The sequence below is a fragment of the Eschrichtius robustus genome, chromosome 5, assembly GCF_028021215.1.
Source record: "Eschrichtius robustus isolate mEscRob2 chromosome 5, mEscRob2.pri, whole genome shotgun sequence".
Classification (NCBI taxonomy): Eukaryota; Metazoa; Chordata; class Mammalia; order Artiodactyla; family Eschrichtiidae; genus Eschrichtius; species Eschrichtius robustus.
In genome coordinates this window covers 130,803,742-130,823,908 of record NC_090828.1, presented here as the reverse complement: position 1 = coordinate 130,823,908, position 20,167 = coordinate 130,803,742, and the positions used below count along the sequence as shown (strand labels likewise).

Below are 20,167 nucleotides of genomic sequence, written 5' to 3'. Positions count from 1 at the left end.
GTTTTCCTCCCGAACACTTTGGCCACAGATTCTGTAGTTGCCCATTAGATTCTCCTTAAAAGTCAAGTTAGGAGACCTCCCGTGTGGGTCCTGACCATGGATGTTATTTATTTATTTATTTTTATGGAAGTATGGTGGATTTACCATGTCGTGTGAGTTTCAGGTGTACAGCACAGTGATTCAGTTATACATATACATGTATCTATTCGTTTTCAAATACTTTTCCCAGTTAGGTTATTACGGAGTATTTCCCTGTGCTACACAGTAGCTCCTTGTTGGTTATCTGTTTTACATATGGTAGTGTGTATGTGTTAATCCCAATGGATGTTCTTCCTTTGTCCCTGTGCAGTGGCCTCCTGGTACCTCCCTTCTTTTCCTTTCTCGCCTCACCCCCTGCCGTCTCCTGCCATTGCTTCTCACCTCATCTGTCTGGACAGAGTATTTCCTAAAGACGGTCCACAGTGGTGCAGCTCAGGGTGGCCCCGCGGGGAGGGAGGGTGGCCGCGGACCCCGCATCATCCATCCTAAGGGTGGGCGGGCCGGTGCCGAGCAGGACCACAGGCCCCGTCGCCAGCAGGCGGGACCTGCCCGCCGGCCAGGAGATCCCAGCAGGTGCCCCAGGACGGGGCGCGGACCAGCCCCAGTGCCTTCCCCGTCCTTCCCGTCTTTCACAATCAGGGGACCTGGGGACTTGCCGACAAAGCTCCGTCTGCTGGGGCTGGAGATGCCAGAGTGAGCGGCCGTAGAAATAGGGCCTCGTTCCAGAGGAAGCTGGGTCAGTGTTGATCTTCCTGAGCTCGGGAGGGATGTGGAAATAAGTGCCCACAGGTAGAACCATCAACCTGGCGGCGGAGTGGTGACCTGGCCTGTTTCCCAACTGGCTGGAAGGCCCTGAAGCTGCCCGTGTCTGCACTCAGGCCACACAGCCGGGCGGCTGGCTTCATCCCCACTGATAGCGTCTGGCCGCCCGAGGGCTGTGGGCAAAGGGTTCTGAGGCCCTGGCCGGGCTCCGTGCCCTGGGACACCTTGGTCAGTTAGTGCTGCCACCCTGGGTGGGGAGGGAGGGATGGTGGGGGGAGCGTGAGTTTGTCTTCTCTGCCAGGGCGGTAGCACCCTCCAGAAACCCACTGCATCATTATGAAGCCTTGAAACCGGCCTCCGAAGGAAGTTCCATTTCTGCCCCATATTTGTTTCCTCTTCCTGCTGTAAAAGAATTGCCAAAAGCTGAGTGGCTCAGCACTACACACTTATCTTCTAATACTGGAGGTCAGAAGTCTGAACCGGGCCTCACTGGGCTAGACTCGGGCATCAGGAGGGCTGAATTCCTTTCTGGAGGCCCCAGGGGAGAATCTCCCTTCCCTTGCCCTTTCCGGCTTCTGGAGGCCTCCGCATTCCTTGGCCTGTGGCCCCTCCTCCATCCTCGAAGCTGGAGCAGGTGGAGCCCCTCTCACACGCATCACCCTGACTGCCCTGCTCGCCCCTCCTCCACTCTTAAGCCCCTGTCATTACACTGGGCCCACCAGGATGATCCAGGCTCATCTTCCTATTTTAATCTCATGTTGTTGGCCATCTTAAGTCCATCTGCAACCTTGCCCCCTTCTGCCCTGTCAGGTAACATCCTCCCAGGCTCTGGGTATTAGGACGTGGCCATCTTTGGGGAGCATTCGTCTGCCGACCCCGTCCACCGGTGCCTCTAGTCTTGGGTCTGCTCCGGGGTCCAGGGTGATTCTGGCTCACAGCTCCGAGGCTGTGCAGCGGGTGGTCTCTGCCTGTCCTGCAGTCCCACCCCCTCCCTGTCACGCAGAGACCAGGTCCAGGGTTCCACCAGCTGTCTTCTGCCCTCAGGTGGTGGGTGTGTCCAGTGTGATTCCACTGCTGTCCTAGTGCGTGCCCTGGGAATGGGCGCCGGGCTGGGCGGTAGGAGGGGGGAGCGGTCTGCGCCAGGGATGCCCAGCCCTCCCCATGGCTCCCGTGAGCTTCCCGGGGTCGGCGCCTCTGTTACCCGAAGCGGGCTCCCCAGAATGCCTGAGGTGGCCTGGCCAGCCCCCGCCCCCCGCCAGCAGCAGTTCAGACGGGTGTGCACTGGGGCCAGGCACAGCCCAGCCGAACCACCCATCACTCTCCCGTCTCAGGTCACCCTGGTTACTGGGAAGCCCTGGCTTCTCGGAGCCCTGCCCTGGGGCTCCATGGGGGTGTCTGGGCTGCTCCCTGCCCTGCTGGCTGCCCGCAGGCTGCCCCCTACAGGCAGGCTCGGCCACGCTTTGCCAGTAATGCTTCTGGGCCGGGAAGAAGGGCCTCCTTTCTGGGACAGGAGGACGGAGGTGAAGCAGGGAAACCAGATGACGGGGGTCCGGCTGCCGCATGCCCGGCCCTCCCACTGGACACCGAATCTGTCACTCATGTCCCCATAGGACCCCCAGCAAACCTCCCTCCCTCCAGCCTGGGCATCCCCCGAGGGCTATTTCCTAAAATCGCCTGAGCTGGGAGTCAAAAGCTGCAGCCTGAGGAAGGTGCCCGCCAGGATGATCCCAGAGGCGCCATCGAGCTTGAGGATGAATTTTCCTCCCTGACTGCCCACTGCGTGTGGTCCACTGCCTACAGAGTGAAGCGCTCAGTTCTGGGCCCTGCGGAGTCTTGATATCTGGCCCCAACCACCAGGCCCTGAACTCAGGAGGGGATAGTCCCAGTGGTCAGGATGGTCCCCATCAGCTGGGCCTGCTGGGCTGGAAGCCGGGAGCGTGGCCGTAGTCCTAGGACTTGTGGGCAAGGAGGCCCCCACGATGGCCAAGATGGCCTGCAAGTGTAGACCAAGCCCCGGCCAGCAGCTCCTAGCTCATCCACTTCCCGTCACTCTCCACGGGGAACCCACGGAAGGCTCTCGAGGGGTCCTCTCCATTAGCAAGTGGCCACTGGTAAAGCTCTGCTCCAAACATTTCTGCATGAGCAGCTGGGCGGACCCTGTAGAGTCCCCGTAGGACCCTGTAGCAGGCTCTGAGCTCCCTCGGGGTGGGGAAGGGTTCCAGGCGGGAGGGAGGACCATGTTTCGGATGCCTGGGAGGTGAAAGAGATGCTTTCTTGTCCGTGAGATCCTGCTTGGGCTTCTGGGTGAGGTGGGGAGTGTGCTGGCCTTGGGTGGGGTGGCCACTGCTCAGCCCTGGAGCTCCCCCCGACAGCTGCCTCTGCCTGCTTTGAACTCATTGGACCCCTGTGCTCTGCACTTAACAGCCAAAGGGAGCTGACCGGAAGCAGAAGACTGACCGAGAGAAGATGGAGAAAAGAACGGCCCAAGAGAAGGAGAAGTACCAGCCGTCCTATGAAACCACCATCCTCTCAGAGGTGAGCCGGCCGGAGCCTTCTACCAGGGGTGGCGAGGGTGCTGTTGGTTTAGATCCTTGGAAAAGTGCACATTTGGGGTGAATGCTTCTTCCGAGAGTGCCCGTTAAATCGTGGTGTGTTCGTTTCTCTGGAGCTGCTTTCATTTAAGGCCCGGTGTCCAGGGAGGTGTTTCACAAGTACCTTCTAGCTCTCTGCTGCCGTTTGTGCATTTCAAAATTAGGTTATTTTTATTTTAGTTTTTTGGAATAGATAATATATTCATGTGGTCCAAATTCAAAAGGTATAAGAGCATCTCCATCAGAAAATATCCTTCCCAGCACTGCCTGGCCTCGGTTTCTCTCCCCGGGGCAGCAGGCAACCCCGGCTCCTTGTGTATCTGGCCCAGCGTTCTCTGCAGATGAAGCCAATTCACACACGTTTGCCCCATGTGCGCTTTTTTCCCCCGACAGTACACACACACACTGTTCTGTGGTTGGCTGTCTTTATTTCATGGCCTCTCTTGGAGTCTGTTTCCTGTCTGTTCATAAAGAGCTTTCTACTTCTTTATCCAGCTGTGTAGCTTTCGTTGTCTGGATGGCCCCTTGGTGGACACTGGGTTATTTCCAGGCTCTTGCCATTTCACACAGGGTACCGCGAACACCTTGTGCGAGTGTAGTTCTGCACGTGGAAAGAATGTCTGCAGCGTCTGTTCTCGGAGAGGGATTGCTGGGTCAGAGACTGTAAATAACTCTCGTTCTTTGCTGTTTGGGTGGATACTGGGGTGCGTTTCCTCTCAGCCCTGCCGCCGACGCCAGCCTGCTCCAGCCGTCCTTCCGTCCAGGCCCCCTCTGAGATGCTTCGTACCACAGGTCCCTTTTCCTCCTGTCAAGGGTCACTGCTGCTGCTGCCTCTTTTACTGGGCTCTGTTTTTGATTTTAACAACTCTTCCCTGCTGTGTCCTGCCATCGGGCCAGTTAATAGGTGTTGGGTTTGTCCGCTGAATAATCTGACTTACTCAGGAGGCCCTCCGTGGATGCCTCAGGTCCAGTGCTGACCATGGTGGGGTTAAGTCTGGGTGAAGGGTGAGGCCCAGGCACCGGGTGGCTAAGAGACCGGTGTGTGTGTGTGTGTGTGTGTGGGTGCGTGTGTGTGAGGTTGTGTGAGTGTGTGTGCGCACGCGCGTGTGTGAGGGTGTGTGAGTGTGTGTATGTGTGAGGGTGTGTGTGTGAGGGTGTGTGTGAGGGTGTGTGTGTGTGAGGGCGTGAGGTGTGTGTGATGGTGAGGGGGTGTGTGTGCGTGCGTGTGTGTGAGTGAGTGTGTGAGTGTGTGAGGGTGAGAGGGTGTGTGAGGGTGTGTGAGGGTGTGCGTGTGTGAGTGTGCATGCACGCGTGTGAGGGTGTGTGTGAGGGTGTGTGTGAGGGTGTGCGTGTGTGCGCGCGCGCACCTGTGTGTGTGAGAGTGTGTGTGTGTGAGTGTGTGTGTGTGGGTGACAAGCCATACACAGACGAGTACGTGCAGCAGGGCTGCTAATTCTGTGGTGCAGACAGCTGCGTGCTGGCTTTTCATAGGATCGAGGCTGACGGTGGCCGGAGAGCCCTGGCCCAGGGAGTCCTGCCCCCTGGCAGCAGGGCAGAGCCAGCTCTGCACGGTGTGGGGCCGGGCTCGGACCCTTAGCCCTTCCCAGGCCTGGTGTGTGCTGGTGATGCACCCCGGTGACCCTTCTCCTCCCCACCCCTGCCTCTCCCCTGACTCCCCTGCTGGAGGACAGGTCCCCTGGCGTGCTCCAGGCGACATCCCAGCGCCTGTCCCAGGCCAGGTGTTGAAATCCGCACCTGGCCTGTGACCTTGGGAGCTGCCGGATCCCCTCTTGTCTGTTCATCAGCCTCCCTGCTCCCCTCCCGCCCCCAACCCGGGGCTGCGGGATTCGGCACCAACGCATTCCAGGCCTCACTCGTAACAGAGTTAAATATTGACCCACCCTGTGGTCGGGTGGGTGATAGTAAATCTCAGGAATGCTTCCGACTGGCCGTGTCCAAAGCGGTGTCGTCACAGGGAAGGGAAGCAGTGAATGCTTGGGGCGCGGGCTGCCCCTTGCCACCCCCAACCAGCCAGCGCCCGACGTCTCTGCTTTCCTTGGGGGATTCTCGCGTGTTCGTTTGAGCTTCCGCACAAGAAGTTTCTGGAGTTCAGGGGTCACAGCTTTCGTGTTGCTATGTCTCCCTGGTCTGCAAGTGGGGGAGCTCCTGAAATGCAGTAAATGCGCGAAGACTTGGGTTGGAAGGGGGCTGCTCCCGGTCAGTGTGGAGACGCCTCGTCTGTCCCCCTCAGCTGAGGCCCATCGGGAGATTCTGATACTGAGCTTCACTGGCGATTTTCTGTTGGCAGCGGTCTGTGGCCCCGTGCTCCCTGTTTTGTGCATTTGTCTGCACCGTGAAGACCCGCCTGTGGGCAACTGGTTTGTCTTGCCTTTTAGTCTCTTTTCTTGTGGACCCAGGAATCAAGGGACTGATGAGGTTTCCCTCTTTGCTTTGACTCCTCGGAAGCTCAGACAGACACGTGTCATGCTTTGCTTGCTCTGGGGACTGTCTCTTCTCTGCCCTACCTGGTTTCTTCGGTGTGTCCCTAGCAGCGTGCCCGTCCCCGAGCGCCGGGTCAGTGTGGGCTGGGTGTGGAAGGATCGTGGTTTCACACCGAGTGGCCCAGCCGGCACCACTGCTGCCCTGTGCTCTCTCTCTGCAGTGCTCCCCGTGGCCCGACGTGGTTTACCAGGTGAACAGTGCCTCATCCCCAAGCTACAACGGCTCTCCGAACAGCTTCGGCCTTGGCGAAGGGTACGTGCACCCTCTCTCCCTTTGCGGTCCCTGGAGTGACCACGGGTGTGGGCTCCTTTCCTCACTTTCCTCCTTGGGTCTCTGCTCCTTTTGTAGCCTGGCATCGATTTGGGTTTCAGGGCGGCTGACGGGTGTTACATTCACAGCCATTTTTAGCATCATGTGTATAGGTTTTTGTGCTGGAACACACCTCTAGAAAGGCTGTCTGCTAGGGCAGCCGAGCACCAAGCACCCTCTCCCTCCCCCGGTTACAGTGGGCTGGGCTGTGGGGGTCCTGGGCCAGCCCCCTGAGGTGGCCTGCCTGGTGCCTCCCTGGGGAAAGCCCACCTCCTGGGCATCGAGGGCCTCAGGAGGCAGACCTCTGGACCCTGCAGTGGCTGGAGGGGCTTCCTTTCTTTGGCCGCGCCAAGCGGCCTGCAGGATTTTAGTTCCTGACCAGGGATCAAACCCGCGCCCCCTGCAGTGGAAGCGCCGAGTCCTAAGCCCTGGAGCACCAGGGAGGTCCCTGGAGGGGCTTCTTAGATCTTTCTGCACCCTCGCGCATGGTCACTAGGCAGTGGGACTTAGCTCAGGACCCTCCCTGCCCCTGGGGTCAGGGCCGGCAGCACAGAAGCGGCCTCACTGCTGGTCGCCCAGCCCTGCCAAGGCGCAGGCGGTGCTGACTCTGAGGTGACAGGGCTGCAGGGACCAGCGGGCAGCTGTCCCACCTGTCCCAGGGCTGTGGCATCACTGTGATGGCTCTGCCCATCCTGTTCGTGGGGGCAGGGTGAGGCAGGGAGGTTGCCAGGCGGGTTTAACAGGTGAGGGTAGAACATGCAGAACGGAGCCCATGCTTGCTAGAGAGATAACTACTGATGGGCAAGCGAGACATGAACTTGATTTACAAGGTGAGGACAGTCCTCCTTGAGAAGGGGGCACAAGGAAGGGCTGTCATATTTAGATTCAGGCAGACCTAGTCTTAAATCGACACCTTTCTGGGGGCAAGTTCCTTAACCTCCTGCAGCTCCAGTTTCCTCACTACCGGGGGAGCATGAATTCCACGCAGGGTCAGGGGAACATGTATAAAGTCCCTGGCACCCCCTAGACCCTGATGACGTGCATCTGTAGTCACCGATGACTGGTCTAGGGGTCATCCCCTCAGGGGTCTGTTTTTTTCTCATTGTGGTAAAATACACAAAACGTAAAATTTACCATTTTAACATTTTTAAGCGGCTAGGTCAGTAATATTAAGTCCATTCAAGTTGTACCATCGCCACTGTCCATCTGGAAGGGTCGTCTCTCAATGTGTCTTTCTCTTGCCTTAAAAACCCAGGCGTTCAGGTCTCTGCCTCCCTTTGGGGAAAAACGTGAGAATGGTTTTCTCGTGGCAGATGCCAAACTGTGGGTGCTTGTTCGCTGCAGGATAATTCCCCGAGGGACTCCTCTGCCCTCTCCTGGGTGTGGCTGGCCCTTCGCTGTCCCAGCACTGAGTCCCTGTGAGGCGTGTGTCCCGGTCTGCTTGGTCAACCTGCCCTTCCCTCGGGCTGGGGCTCGGGGTGGGGACCACAGCATCTGGCCAAAACGAGCCCTGGAGCCTTAGCTGAGGGACGAGGGTGTGTAGTTAATCAGAACCCCCATCCACACCGGAGGCTTTGTTAGGGCTTTCCAGGGATGGAGCAGGTCTGTATTTTTCTCGGGGACCCATTTCATTTCCAGTGAGCCCCGGAGCGGAGGGAAGTGAAGGGCGGGCCGGCGGGGACCATCCTCAGCCGGGAAGGAGCTTCCTGGCCGCTCACCACCTCTCTTCTTCCTTTCAGCAACAGCTCCCCAACCCACCCGGTGGAGGCCCTGCCCGTGGGCAGTGACGTAAGTGTCTGCGGCTGGGCGCTGGCTGCCTGTCCCATGCAGACCGAGCACCCCCTCAAGGCCTGTCCTCTCTGCCCGCAGCACCTGCTCCCCTCGGCCTCCATGCAGGACGCCCAGCAGTGGCTCCACCGCAACAGGTTCTCCCAGTTTTGCCGGCTCTTCGCCAGCTTCTCGGGTGAGCATCTCTGAATGGTGCTCAGAACCCGCGAGGACCTCGGAACGCTCAGCATGTGCCCTTGGCTCCCCAGGGGCCGCGGTCTGTCCTGGGGACCCAGAGGCGTGTGGTCACTTGTGTGTGTTGGCTCTGGGCCGATGGCTCGTGGGCGGTTCCTGCCCCTGAGGTGTCCAGCCGAGCGTGGCTTTGCGGGAGGACCGTCTGGGAGCCTTTTCAAGATGCCCCTCACCCGCAGTGTGGGCTCTGCTTCGCCCAGAAGAGCCCCTTAGCCAACAGGCCAGTGCACACTCAGTAAGCCTCCCAGCCTTTTCCTCGCAAACGCTGCTTGTCGTGCTGTCTCCGGAGCCGTGACCGGGAGATGGTGGTACAGCCACAGGCGAGGAGGCAAAGCCGCTCTTCCTTCTCTAAAGGTTTTTCAAGCCCTTGCTGGTGGTCCCATCAGACAGCAGCCCTGAGCCGGGGGCACTGGGGGACAGGGTAACAGCCCTGAACCTTACTCCCCGGCAGTCGGTCCAGAGTGACAGGGAGTCAAGTGTTGGCCGAAACCAGAAGACTGGCCCTCAAGGACATCTGTGGCAGCGGAAGGGAACCAGCACCCCATCCGTGGTCTTTGAGCTCCGCTTTTCTTTTTCTTTTTTTTTTTCTTGGCTGCGCCGCGCGCCTTGCGGGATCTTAGTTCCCCAACCAGGGATTGAACCAGGGGCCCCCGCAATGAGAGGGCCGAGTCCTAACCCTGGACGGCCAGGGAAGTCCCTGAGCTCAGCTTTTCTGAGCGTGTTCTTTGTGCTGGGGGTAGACAGTACCAGGGCAGTCAGGCCGGGACCCCGTCCTCGGGCAGCTCTGAGTCGGCGCGGAGGTGTAAACCGCCCATCTCAACACGCCGTGTCCCTTCTGGGATGCGCAGGCTTGGTGGAGGGACCTGGGCCAGCCTGGGCGGGAGGAGGGTGGAGGGGAGCCTCCCCCTTAAGCAGGGGCTGGTGTCGGCCGTGCCGAGGAGGCGTCCTTGAGCAAAGCCTGGAAAGGCAAGGGCACGAGCCAGGTGGGTGTGGGAGTTTGAGCTTTCCAAGCAGAGGGCAGGCGCAAGGTGGTGCCTGCCTGGTGTGGCTACGGAGCAGAGGGCCCCGGTGATGGGGCTGAGTGGGCTGCGCGGCAGGTGAGGTCAGAGAGGCGCCCAGGGGCCCTCTTGGAGAGTGCAAGGAGTTTGGCTTTTATTCCCCATGGAAGGGGAGCCAGTGTACCTGCAGTGTTGTACCTAAAACTGTATCTTAACTGTGGCAGGAAACGGGGGCGGATGTTGTCGCTCTAGACCACGTGGCTGTTGTAACGTTTTCCGCAGAAGGCTGATGGCATCCTTGTGCCTTGCGGAGCCCCCCTGGGCACAAGGCTCTAGGGGGCTCCTCGGGCTTTGAGGAAGGCACGCGTCCTCATCCACGTACCAGGATGCTCACAGACAGTTACTCATGATCGCCTCAAACTGGGAGCACCCCCCCCAGCCCATCGGCAGAGAGGGCGTACAGGAATTGTGCTTTATTCGTGCGGTGAATACTACCTAAAAGTGGGCATGAATGATCCACAGCTACATGCAGCACGAATGAGCCCTTAAACGGAACTTGGAGGGAGAGCTAGACCTAGAAAAGCGCATACTGTTCAGTTCCATTCACACAGGTGCTAAAAGCCAAGCGAAACTCCTCTGCATGTGAGAAGTGGGGAGAGCAGTTCCCCAGAGGTGAGGGTGGGGGAGGTGGGTGGCCTGTGGGATGGTGGGAATGTCCTGCCTCTTGACCTGGGCGCTGGGTGCACGGGTGCCCGGGTGCATTCTGAACAGCAGGGGAGCTGTGAGCTTTTGTCTCCAGACACGTGCACACGTAATCATACTGATAAGATATATCACTGACAGTGATGTCAATAAAAGGTCCAGAGGGAGGGCCAGGCAGCCACAGGCGGTGAGGGCTCTTGACTTCTGCAAATGCCCGTCGGTTCTGCTGACTTTGTGAAGCCAGTTGTTGAGCTTCTGACATCTCTGGGGCTGTGGTCTCCTGACGTTGTTTAGCTCTTGCTGTTTCTCCCTGTGGGACGCCTGTACCCCCTGAGGGTGACGCTGGCTCGACCCTCCCCCGGGGTCTGCAGGTGCAGCCCTTCCCCTGCACCCCAGGTCACAGGCGGCCCCATCTACCTGCCCAGGTGCTGACCTGCTGAAGATGTCCCGCGATGATCTGGTCCAGATCTGCGGCCCTGCCGATGGGATCCGGCTCTTTAACGCCATCAAAGGCAGGTGGGTGTCGGTGCCCGCTGGGGGCACAGGGTGTGGCTGGGAGGCGCCAGGAGTGGGGTGGCAGCCCCCGCGGGGAAGTGAGATGCCGTGGCTCGCAGCCCACTCTGCCTGGAAGCCCTCTCCTTCCCTCCCTCCCTCTTCTCTGACGGGGGCCTTGGCCTCTGAGTCTCAGCCCCTTGGCTGCTTCCTCTGGTTCTCAGATGCTTTCACGGTCCTGGGCTTCGAGCTGCCTCCTGTTGCTCCTGCTGGGGGGGCAGGCGTGGACCGTGTGGTCTAAATAGGCACAACGTGGACAGCGCAGTTTTCACTGCGGGTGTGAATCCCACATCTGCCTCTTAGGAACTTGGCAACTGGGCCAAACCCTTAACCCCCGTGAGCCTCAGTTTCCTCATCTGTAGAAGGGGAGGGTGGTCCTGCCTCCATCGTAGGTGTGTGAGGATGAAATGAGCTCAGAATGAGCCGGAGAGAGCGCTTGCTCTGACTGTCTCCCTGGAAAACCTCCTATGTTGAGACTGGTGCCCCGGGCGGAGCCCGCTCTGGGCAGGTTGCAGGACCTGGAGGGGATCGTCCATCCCCCGTCCCCAGCAAGCCTGTGCGAAGCTGTTAAGGTCCTTCCAGACCGGGTTCTGTCCCCGACAGCTCCTCGATGAAAGGCACTCTGTACCCCCATAGCCTTCTTTCTTTCCCCCTAAGTCCCTCCTACTGCTCTTTCCACCCTGTGTTCTGGAACTTTCTGGAACAACAGAGCTTGGTTCCTCATACCTGCTGTTTATTTCCTTTCCTCCTGCCAGGAACGTGAGGCCGAAGATGACCATTTACGTCTGCCAGGAGCTGGAGCAGAGCCGCGTGCCCCTGCAGCAGAAGCGGGACGGCGGCGGGGACCCCAATCTGTGTGGTGGGTTGTGGGGTGCGCCCCCCACCCCGGGCCGGATAGAGGGCGGCAGAGTAACGGGAAGAGACACAAGAAGGGGAGGCAGCACGAGCCCACGGCCGAGGACGCCTGCCCTGATCCGCCTTGCACGCAGGAGGAGTTCTTGTTCTACTTCATCCTGGGGGCGAAATGTTCAGGGTGGACATCATCTCCCAGAACGGCTGGTCCAGGTTACTGATACTCCACCTGGGGAAACAGGGCTGGAGAGGAGATGTGTCCCCTTAATGCCACTCAGCTACTCATGGTGGAACTGGAAGTCGGGCTTTCTGGCTCCCAGGCTGGTGACGAGTGACAGCTGGATTCCCAGGAGCGTGTCCTCCTGTGTGTTCCCCCAGCTGGACGAGACTTTCCCATTTGCTTCGGTCGCTGCACGGGGGGTCTCGGAGCGCCTCTGGGGTACATGGCTCTTTGGGGTTGGCAGTTTTCAGCGTCTTGCTTCTGAGCGTTGTGAGTGCCGAGTCTGATGAGCTGCCCGGCCCCACCCGCGGGGTCTGGACTCTGCATCGTCTGCAGAGAGAGCCCCCTGTACCTCTCTGCGGGCCCCTCCAGATCAGCAAGGATGCCCAAGACCCTGGGCTAAGGGCGTTCCATTTTCTTCCCCTAGCAGGAACTGCTCATGGTTCGCTGTGGGGGAAACTGAGGCACAGCGGCTGCCCCGAGATGCCAGTGCTGTGAGTGGCAGAGCCAGGATCCAAATCTCCGGGCCCTGGCAGCTGGCGTCCGGGCCTCAGGACATTTCTGCCAATGTCCAGGTCCTCCCGCCGCGGTCAGTCTGTGAAGGACAGAGATCAAGTCTCGTGGTTTCCTGCACACATGGCGAGGGCAGGCGCCCAGCCCACACCCCCAGCCTCAGAGGTGTGGAGAGTGCCGAGGTCTGGCTTCTAGCGGTGGCAGCGCTGGGATTTGAACCTAGGCTGGCCCGCTCGAGGGCCTCTCGTTTCCCCACGCGGCCCCCGATGAGAGGAGTTCTGAGCAGTGGGTGACTGACCGTCCGCTGGCTCTGAGCAGTGCTGGTCCCCCCCCACGTGCCTCCAGGGACAGGAAAGGCCAGAGACGAAAGGTTACAGCCAGAGGGCCGCACTGCAATCCTTCTGGCTCTTTTCTGCCAGCAGTCCAAGAGTAAAATAAGAAAAAGTAGAACTGGCTCTGAAAAGTTGGGGGGAAAAGTTCAATGAGAATTCTGTTATGAAGAGGAATCTTACGACAGAGGCCTGGGATTCTTCCCCGGCGTTAGTTTGGGAAGGAAGGTTACACAGCGACCGCATTCTCTGAACAGGGTCTGGGTGCGGGTCATCCTATTTGAAATCCTGGGAAGGCGAGTCTCTTGTGTGGCTGGAACCCCATGGCCTCTGCCACCCCTTCAAAGGGAGCCACCGTGTGTGCGTGCGTGCGTGCGTGTGTGTGCGTGTGTGCGCACGTGCTTTTACCATACCAGGCTGCCGATCAGATTTGTTGAACCAAGGGTTCCTTCCTTAGTTGAGCAAGGAGTTTCAGCACCTCTTGTTTCATCCAGCTGTGTTTTACTTTTTTTTTTTTTTTTTTTTTAAGATTGATTGATTGATTGATTGATTGCTACGTTGGGTTTTCGTTTCTGTGCTAGGGCTTTCTCTAGTTGCGGCAAGTGGGGGCCACTCTTCATCGCGGTGCGCGGGCCTCTCACTATCGCGGCCTCTCCTGTTGTGGAGCACAGGCTCCAGACGTGCAGGCTCAGTAGCTGTGGCTCACGGGCCTAGCCGCTCCGCGGCATGTGGGATCCTCCCAGACCAGGGCTCGAACCCGTGTCCCCCGCATTAGCAGGCAGATTCTCAACCACTGCGCCACCAGGGAAGCCCCTGTGTTTTACTTTTTAAGGGACTTGAAGTTCCTGGGCATCGTTTCATCCCCCCCCCACCCAGGTCACCCATGGGGTTTGCTCCTCCCCGACTGGTTTGGGTTTTTGCTTCCAGCCTCAGGGTCCCTGTTATCTCAGCTGTCTGGTGATACTCCTGGTGCCCCCCACCCCGCCCTTTGGGGTCGCAGTGCTCCAGCTGACTATTGTTTGTGCCGTGGAGAAGGGTAAGGACAGACCCTTTCTCTTCTGCCGTCAGGTAGCAATTATCTTACGTCTCACTCTTGGCCACAGGGAGCCGTCCAGTAACCCCTTTAACCAGTGGAAGGGAAGGAATGCAGACACAGGATTTTCTCCTCCACAGCAGGCCACACCTCAGAATCACCGGAAGCTCCTAAGAAATGCAGATATCGGCAATTCCCCGGCAGTCCAGGGGTTAGGACTTGGGGGCTTTCACTGCCATGGCCCCGGGTTCAATCCCTGGTCAGGGAACTAAGATCCCGCAAGCTGTGGGGCGCGGCCCAAAAAAAAAATTTTTTTTTAAATGCAGATTTCGGCCAGCTGTTCCCCCTCCAGCCTCCACCCCTAGATGGGCGTCCTTGGTCCAGGGTGGATCCAGGGATTCTCCATTTTACACAAGTCCCACAAGAGAGAATGAAACAGGAATATAGAACGGAGCCTGGCATCTTGTCAACTGGCGCTGGGCCGAGAGGGGGCCTTGCGGCTTCCAGATGCGTCCCCAGTACAGCCAGATGCCGCGAGTCCGTCTGGGTGTGGACATTCTTACAAGCACGTTACTGGTTTGGGGGGTCTGGGGAGAGGGTAGGCGGGCTCCTTTGAAGGCAGCCACTTGTCCTATAGAAGGCCCTGTCCCCCGCCCTGCAGTGTACCACGCCATCTTCCTGGAGGAGCTGACCACCTTGGAGCTGATCGAGAAGATCGCCAACCTGTACAGCATCTCCCCGCAGCACATCCATCGGGTGTACCGGCAGGGCCCCACCGGCATCCACGTGGTGGTCAGCAACGAGGTGAGCGCTACACCCCGCCGCCCTGAGGAGCTGGGCCCAGGGCTACGGGCGGGAGCCGCAGACCCACACCCGAAATGCGCCCTGCGGGGCTTGGGGGTGACTTTAGCCTGAAGATGGCAAACCGAGTTCATCTGCCTACGGCCTGCTCTCAGCTGCTGGGGCTGCCCGGGGAGCCGGGAGAGAGGGGTCTGAGGCCACGACCACGGGCTCTGAATAGCTGTCGCCTCTCCATCTGGAACCCCGCCCTCGACCAGGTGCCCTGCTCGCACGCCTGCCTTGGGGCGCTTACAGTCAGGGCTGTGAGGAGTCAGACGCAGGTGCTCACCCAGGGCAGAGGCGGGGGATGGGAGGGGGCAGGCCCCGGAGAGGTGACACGGGCTGGGTTGATGATGGAGAGGCCAGGGCTCTCGGGGAACAGAGGCGTCCCCTGCTGAATGGTGAAGGTGCCACAGCCTTCCAGGGTCTGTCTCTGGCCACACAGGCCTCTGCAGGGCATAAGCGGCCGCTGACAGAGGACACAGGTACCCTGCCCTCGAGTGATCAGATCCCACCACTGCTGGCTCCAGAGAGAGTTATCAAACGGGCCTGATGACGTGTTTCAGGCGTTCCTGCCTGTTGTAGAACAAAAGCTTTAAAGCTTGTCTTATCCTGGACCCCTTCTCTTAATAATAGTAATAATAATGAGTGCCAGCATTCCATCAGCGCTTGCTGTGTCCCGGCGGTTGTTCTAAGTGACTCATTTAATCCTGGCAGCCTCCCTGTGAGGCAGGTGCTGTCATGAGCCCATTTCACAGATAGGAAACAGGCACAGAGAGGCTGCGTAATGGCCCCAGGGTGCACAGCTCGTAAGAGGTTGGGCTGTGGTGGGAAGGCTGGTGGCCCAGCAGCAGAGCCTGAGCGTCGAGCCCACAGACTCTCCAACCACCCCTGAAATGAGGCGTTTACACAGAACTGTGCTGATCGGAGCAGAGGTGGAACCCTGAGCCCCCAGGCCAGCCCCCAGCAGACCCTCCACCCACCCTGGGAACTCGGCAAGCCTCAGCAGAGGATGATGGAGGGAACGGTACAGGAAGGGGGGCTGGGAAAGCAGGGAAGTTGTGGGCTTCGGAATTGGACCCGTGTCCCCACCTGGACTGGCTCCTCGTAGCCGGGTGACCTTGGGCAAATCTCCTTAACGACTTTGAGCCTCAGTTTCCGTGTCTGCAAAATGGGGATAATTCTATCCATCAAGCAGGCTGTAGTAAGGATAAAATAGAAAACAGTGTCAGGTACCGGCAGATGCTAAATTAGCCAGGCACTTGTTTTGGGAAACAAGTGATGGAGAGATCCTTAAATTTGACAGCGTATAACATGTAAGGCTTTTAATGGTCTGTATATTTCATAAATCGTCATCATTAGGAGCAATTCTGTTGTCACTTGTCATCATAAGTGCCCGAGCCCCCTACGTGGGAGTCCTCCGTTTCATGGGAGTTTCATCCTGGGGGTGGGCAAGGTGGTGTTTTCCTTCCTTTTTAAAAAAATATTTATTTATGTATTTATTTTATTTTTTGGCCACGCCGTGTGTTAGTTGTGGCACTCGGGATCGCTGAGGCGTGCGGGATCTTTCCTTGCGGCACGTGGGCTTCTCTAGTTGTGGCATGCGGGTTTTCTCTCTCTAGTTGTGGCGTGCGGGGTTAGTTGCCCTGCGGCATGTGGGATCTTAGTTCCCTGACCAGGGATCGAACCTGCGTCCCTTGCATTGGAAGGCGGATTCCTTACCACTGGACCACCAGGGAAGTCCCTTCCATCCTTTTTAATTAAAAAGTAATTCACAATTCGTATATAAGTCAGGCAATATAAGCAGAAGGCAAGTGTGAAAGGCCCTTATCTTCCCCACTCTATTTTCCTAGCGGAGTTAGAGTAAGTTTGATGTGATTCTGCCAGATAATTTTTTGTGCGTGTGTCCATTGCATGCCTGAGTGTGTGTAGGCGTGGGTTTTTAAAAACACACAACCAGGATCCATTTGAACAAAGGGCCATTGATCTGCAACTTGCTATTGTTGTCACCAGTTCAGAATTCCTTCCACATCATTACAATCGAGTCTAAGGTGGCTGTTTTTTGGCCCCCATTTCACAGATGAAGCACATGAAGCCCAGAGTTGCTGGCCTGAGCAAGTCCTGTAGAATAGCCGGGAAGCGTAAAACGCCCTGAGCATCAGGCAGTAGTGGCGACATGGAAAACTCGTCAGTTTGCATCTCACAAATGCATTTCTGCCGTGAAGACAAAAGCCAAGAATGCTCAGAACCCTTGCAATTTCACAGGTCCCTGAAGGGGTTCCTTCCCCCAGCTTGCCCTGTGCCCCCGCCCAGAGCAGGCAGTTAAGCCAGTGAAGCAGAGAACAGAACTCAAACGCCACCTCGGCTAAGTAGGTGATTCTTATTCCCCTGAAGTCTCCTTGCCTCTTAACCCCGAATCAGTTGGAAACCTTTGGTTCTTAATTGCCCGGAGCACTGGAGGTGGCCTGGCCAGCCGTGCAGCCGGCCCCTGGGGTGCAAGGGCACTTCATTAAACAAGGCAGTTACTGATTAAGCCCGTGTGGGCCCTGCTTCAGGTTTGGCATGCCCCAGCAGCGGGGTTGCCAAGAGTCCCGGAGGGAGCAGGCCGGCAGCATAGCGTAAATGTACTTCATGCATCATTAGGGCCTGGGGGAGGGGCAGGGGTCGACAGGTGGATGGATTTGCAGGACTTGGGGCAATCATCCAGAGGGGGGCAGTAAAATGTGGGTTGTACTTTTCATTTGGAAAGGGGTTTTGCTGTCCCATTGGCTAGTATGTGTGTTGTGGGTATGTTTAGGTAGATGTGTACATTTTTGATATTGTTTAAAGGTGTATTGTGAAATACAGCATACATATTTAGAATAGAGGAAGCTCATTTGTAGAGTTTAAAGAATAACTAAAGCACTCGGTACATGCACTCGGGTTAGTGCGGTGTTTGTTAGAACCCCCTTTGTGGGCTAATTTCATATTCCCTTCCAGTGCTGGTTTGAATTTTATATTGATCATTCCCTGGTTCTTCCTCAATACATTCTTTAATTTCGCCTGTTTTGAAACTTCATAGAAGTGGGATAGGAGTGCCTTCTTCAGGGACTTACGGTTTGTGATTCATGCATGTTGAGGGGCACCGGAGGTCACCGGCCCTGTCGAGCAGCTGGGTGTGATTAGGTCCTAGTTTGTTCCTGCTGCTTCTACTGTTGGGTGACGTGAGGGCTGTTTTCTAGTTTTCACTCATGGAGACAGTGCTACTCTCAGCATCCTTAGGTGTGTTTTGTGTGTGTACGTGCAGGAGCTTACCTAGGGCACCTGCCTGCAGGAGAGATGTGTGTGGTCATCTGTGCTGCGTCCTGTGAACAGTTGTAGAAAGCAGCCATTTGGATGAACGCCCCCCCCAGAAGAGGATGCCCATTCCCATCGCTCTGCATCCTGGTTATATATATATAACAGCCTCCTTTTACAGACAGCGCCTGGAGACAGGAAGTTGCCTTATCTAAGGTCACCGGGCTCTTAATCAAAACGAGAGCTCCAGAGAGGGGGCTGGTGAGTAATCGTAAGGTTCCTGCCGCATTTGTAGACGCAGGGAGTGGACTTCTGTTTATAGTTGGTCCTTAAAGGACTCTGATATGCAGAGCCTACTAATCACCGACCGTTTCTTTAAAGCATTTTTTTCTTAATTGAAAGATGGTTGATTTACAATGTCGTGTTACTTTCAGGTGTACAGCAGAGTGATTCAGTATATAGGTATATACATATATGTATTCTTTTTTTAGATTCGTTTTCCTCATAGGTTGTTACAAGATATTGAATATAGGTCCCCGTGTAAAGCACTTTAGTTTTTTTATCTGGTGCTGTTTTACACACACCCGCTCCTGTAACGTGTCCTTATAGGGATTGGAAAACCCAGTCACTAGGAAAAAGCAAAACGAAAGCAAATCGGGAACAATTTAGTCTTGTATTAAACGTTTACATCTTAATTCCCTTCCAGGCTTCTTTCCATCCTTTACACTCAGTTTCTCGTTACTCGAAACTGTAATTGCTTTGTCCATCTACGCTGTATCACGTTCTCTCCATGAGAGCTAAGCGTGAGCGTCTTCCTGCACTTGCGTAAACGCGGCGCCTGTCATTTCTGATGCTGCAGGCAGCTGGCCTCTGTGTCACTGAGGCTTTTCAGTCTCTGAACTCGTTGTTGAAGGGACATGGTCTCTCTTTTGCCTTTCAGATGGTGCAGAATTTCCAAGATGAATCCTGTTTCATCCTCAGTACCTTAAAAGGTAAAGCCCCCTCCTCCCCGCCTTTTCTTGTTTAATTAAAGGGTGTTGGCTGAGCTCCCCCTGGGTTAACAGAGTAGCGGGGAGAGCAGGCTGGTGAGTGGGGCCTGCATGGGGTGGGCCCTCGAGAGAGTGTTACCTGGGAACATCCTCTGGGAGAAAGAAACACACACTTCCCGGGAAGCCTAGCCTCGGAAATGTGAGAAGTGGTGCGGTTGGCACCAAGGTCACTTCGAAAGGGAAATCCTGGCCAGACAGTATGTGCTTCACGAACCCAGTGCCAACGAGAAGTTCTGTAAGTCCTCTACATACGAACCTTCAAGTTGCGAACTTTCAAAGATGCGAGCGTGTGTTCACGTGTCCAGTCACGTAAGTTAGTTCACATGTCTGGCGTACATTGTCACGTGTGTGCATCCTCTACAAGCGGTTGTGCTTTTTTGTACTTTACAGTACCGTATAGAGTACAGTAGTACAGTATCTTTATTTTGAGCCCAGGATGTCCGGAAGCAAGCGTAGAAACAGTACTGTATAGCTGATTGTGTTAGTTGGGTACCTAGGCTAACTTTGTTGGACGTACGAACAAACTGGACTTATGAACGCGCTCTCGGAATGGAACTCGTTCATGTGTAGGGGACTTACAGTAAGACGCATTTGAATGTTTCTAAAGTGTGGGTCTCTGGGAAGAGCGGGCATGGAATACAGCAGCTGAGTCTGCAGGCTGTGTGGATCGGGGACCAGGGGCTGGGTGGGACCAGGGGGACACGGAGGGCCCACCTGAGGAAGGGGTCTGAGAAGGAACTCACATGCCAGGAAAAGTGGGAGACCAGCTGTGACCCCCGTAGGGCTGGGGCAGGTGAGTGTGTGGAGTTAGGCGGGAATGAAAGCCCCCTGACCGGGCCATAGACCCTGGACCGTGACCCTGGACCCTCCCCCCTATTCTCTGGATCTAGCCACCGCCTGCCTTCAGAGGCCTGGGGCCCACCACGCCCAAAGCCTCCTTGGACATGGGCCCTTCAGTCCTTGGGCCTCAGGCTGTGCTGGAAAAAGCCCACTGTCAAAAAGAAACTCAACAAGGCAGCCGTGAAGGTGTGCGTTGAGATCTCTGCTTTTGTCAGCTTGCTTTTTTCTGCACAGTCTTATTTGGGTGGCCTCTGCCAGTGTCCACGGCAGGGCGTCTGCTGGCACCCTAATCCCACGGCCCCCGGATGCCACAGCGCCCTGCCTTTCTTCCTGTAAAACGCCATGTTTGTCTCTTGCAGCCGAGAGCAATGACGGCTACCACGTCATCCTGAAATGTGGCCTCTGAGCAGGAGACGAGCAGGCAGCCGCCTCCTACCCTCAGCCCCGCGGACCCCCTTGGATGTAGAAATCCCACCCTCGGGAGCTGCGGCGAGGAGGGGCCTGGCCCAGCCCGTGAAAACCACAGACCAACCCCCAGCCGAGACCCTCGGAGGCCATGTCTCTGGCGGGCAGAAAGCCTGCCCCTCCTCCTAGCCCCAGCTTCGGAGCGGTTCCTTGTTCTCCTTCCCAGCCCTGCCGTTCTGAAGAGGCCGACGGTGGGGCGTCTCCTCTGATGCTCCCCTAGTTGGAGGCTAGCTCACCGGGTACCTGGGTGCCACCTGTACTGGTCCCTGCCTTCGC

The 20,167-nt window shown here is 57.0% G+C and overlaps 1 protein-coding gene across 1 annotated transcript in view; it reads left to right on the top strand.

Annotated features, from left to right (window-relative positions):
* TFCP2L1 (transcription factor CP2 like 1) overlaps positions 1–19,832 on the top strand; it is a 58,111-nt gene extending 38,279 nt beyond the window's left edge. Inside the window, exons 7-15 of the mRNA XM_068544013.1 lie at positions 3,226–3,336; positions 6,055–6,146; positions 7,943–7,991; positions 8,073–8,166; positions 10,348–10,438; positions 11,230–11,333; positions 14,083–14,225; positions 18,478–18,529; positions 19,786–19,832. Coding sequence (XP_068400114.1) covers positions 3,226–3,336; positions 6,055–6,146; positions 7,943–7,991; positions 8,073–8,166; positions 10,348–10,438; positions 11,230–11,333; positions 14,083–14,225; positions 18,478–18,529; positions 19,786–19,832 — 783 coding nt within the window. The remainder of the gene's footprint in view (positions 1–3,225; positions 3,337–6,054; positions 6,147–7,942; positions 7,992–8,072; positions 8,167–10,347; positions 10,439–11,229; positions 11,334–14,082; positions 14,226–18,477; positions 18,530–19,785) is intronic.
* Positions 19,833–20,167: the final 335 nt, after the last annotated feature.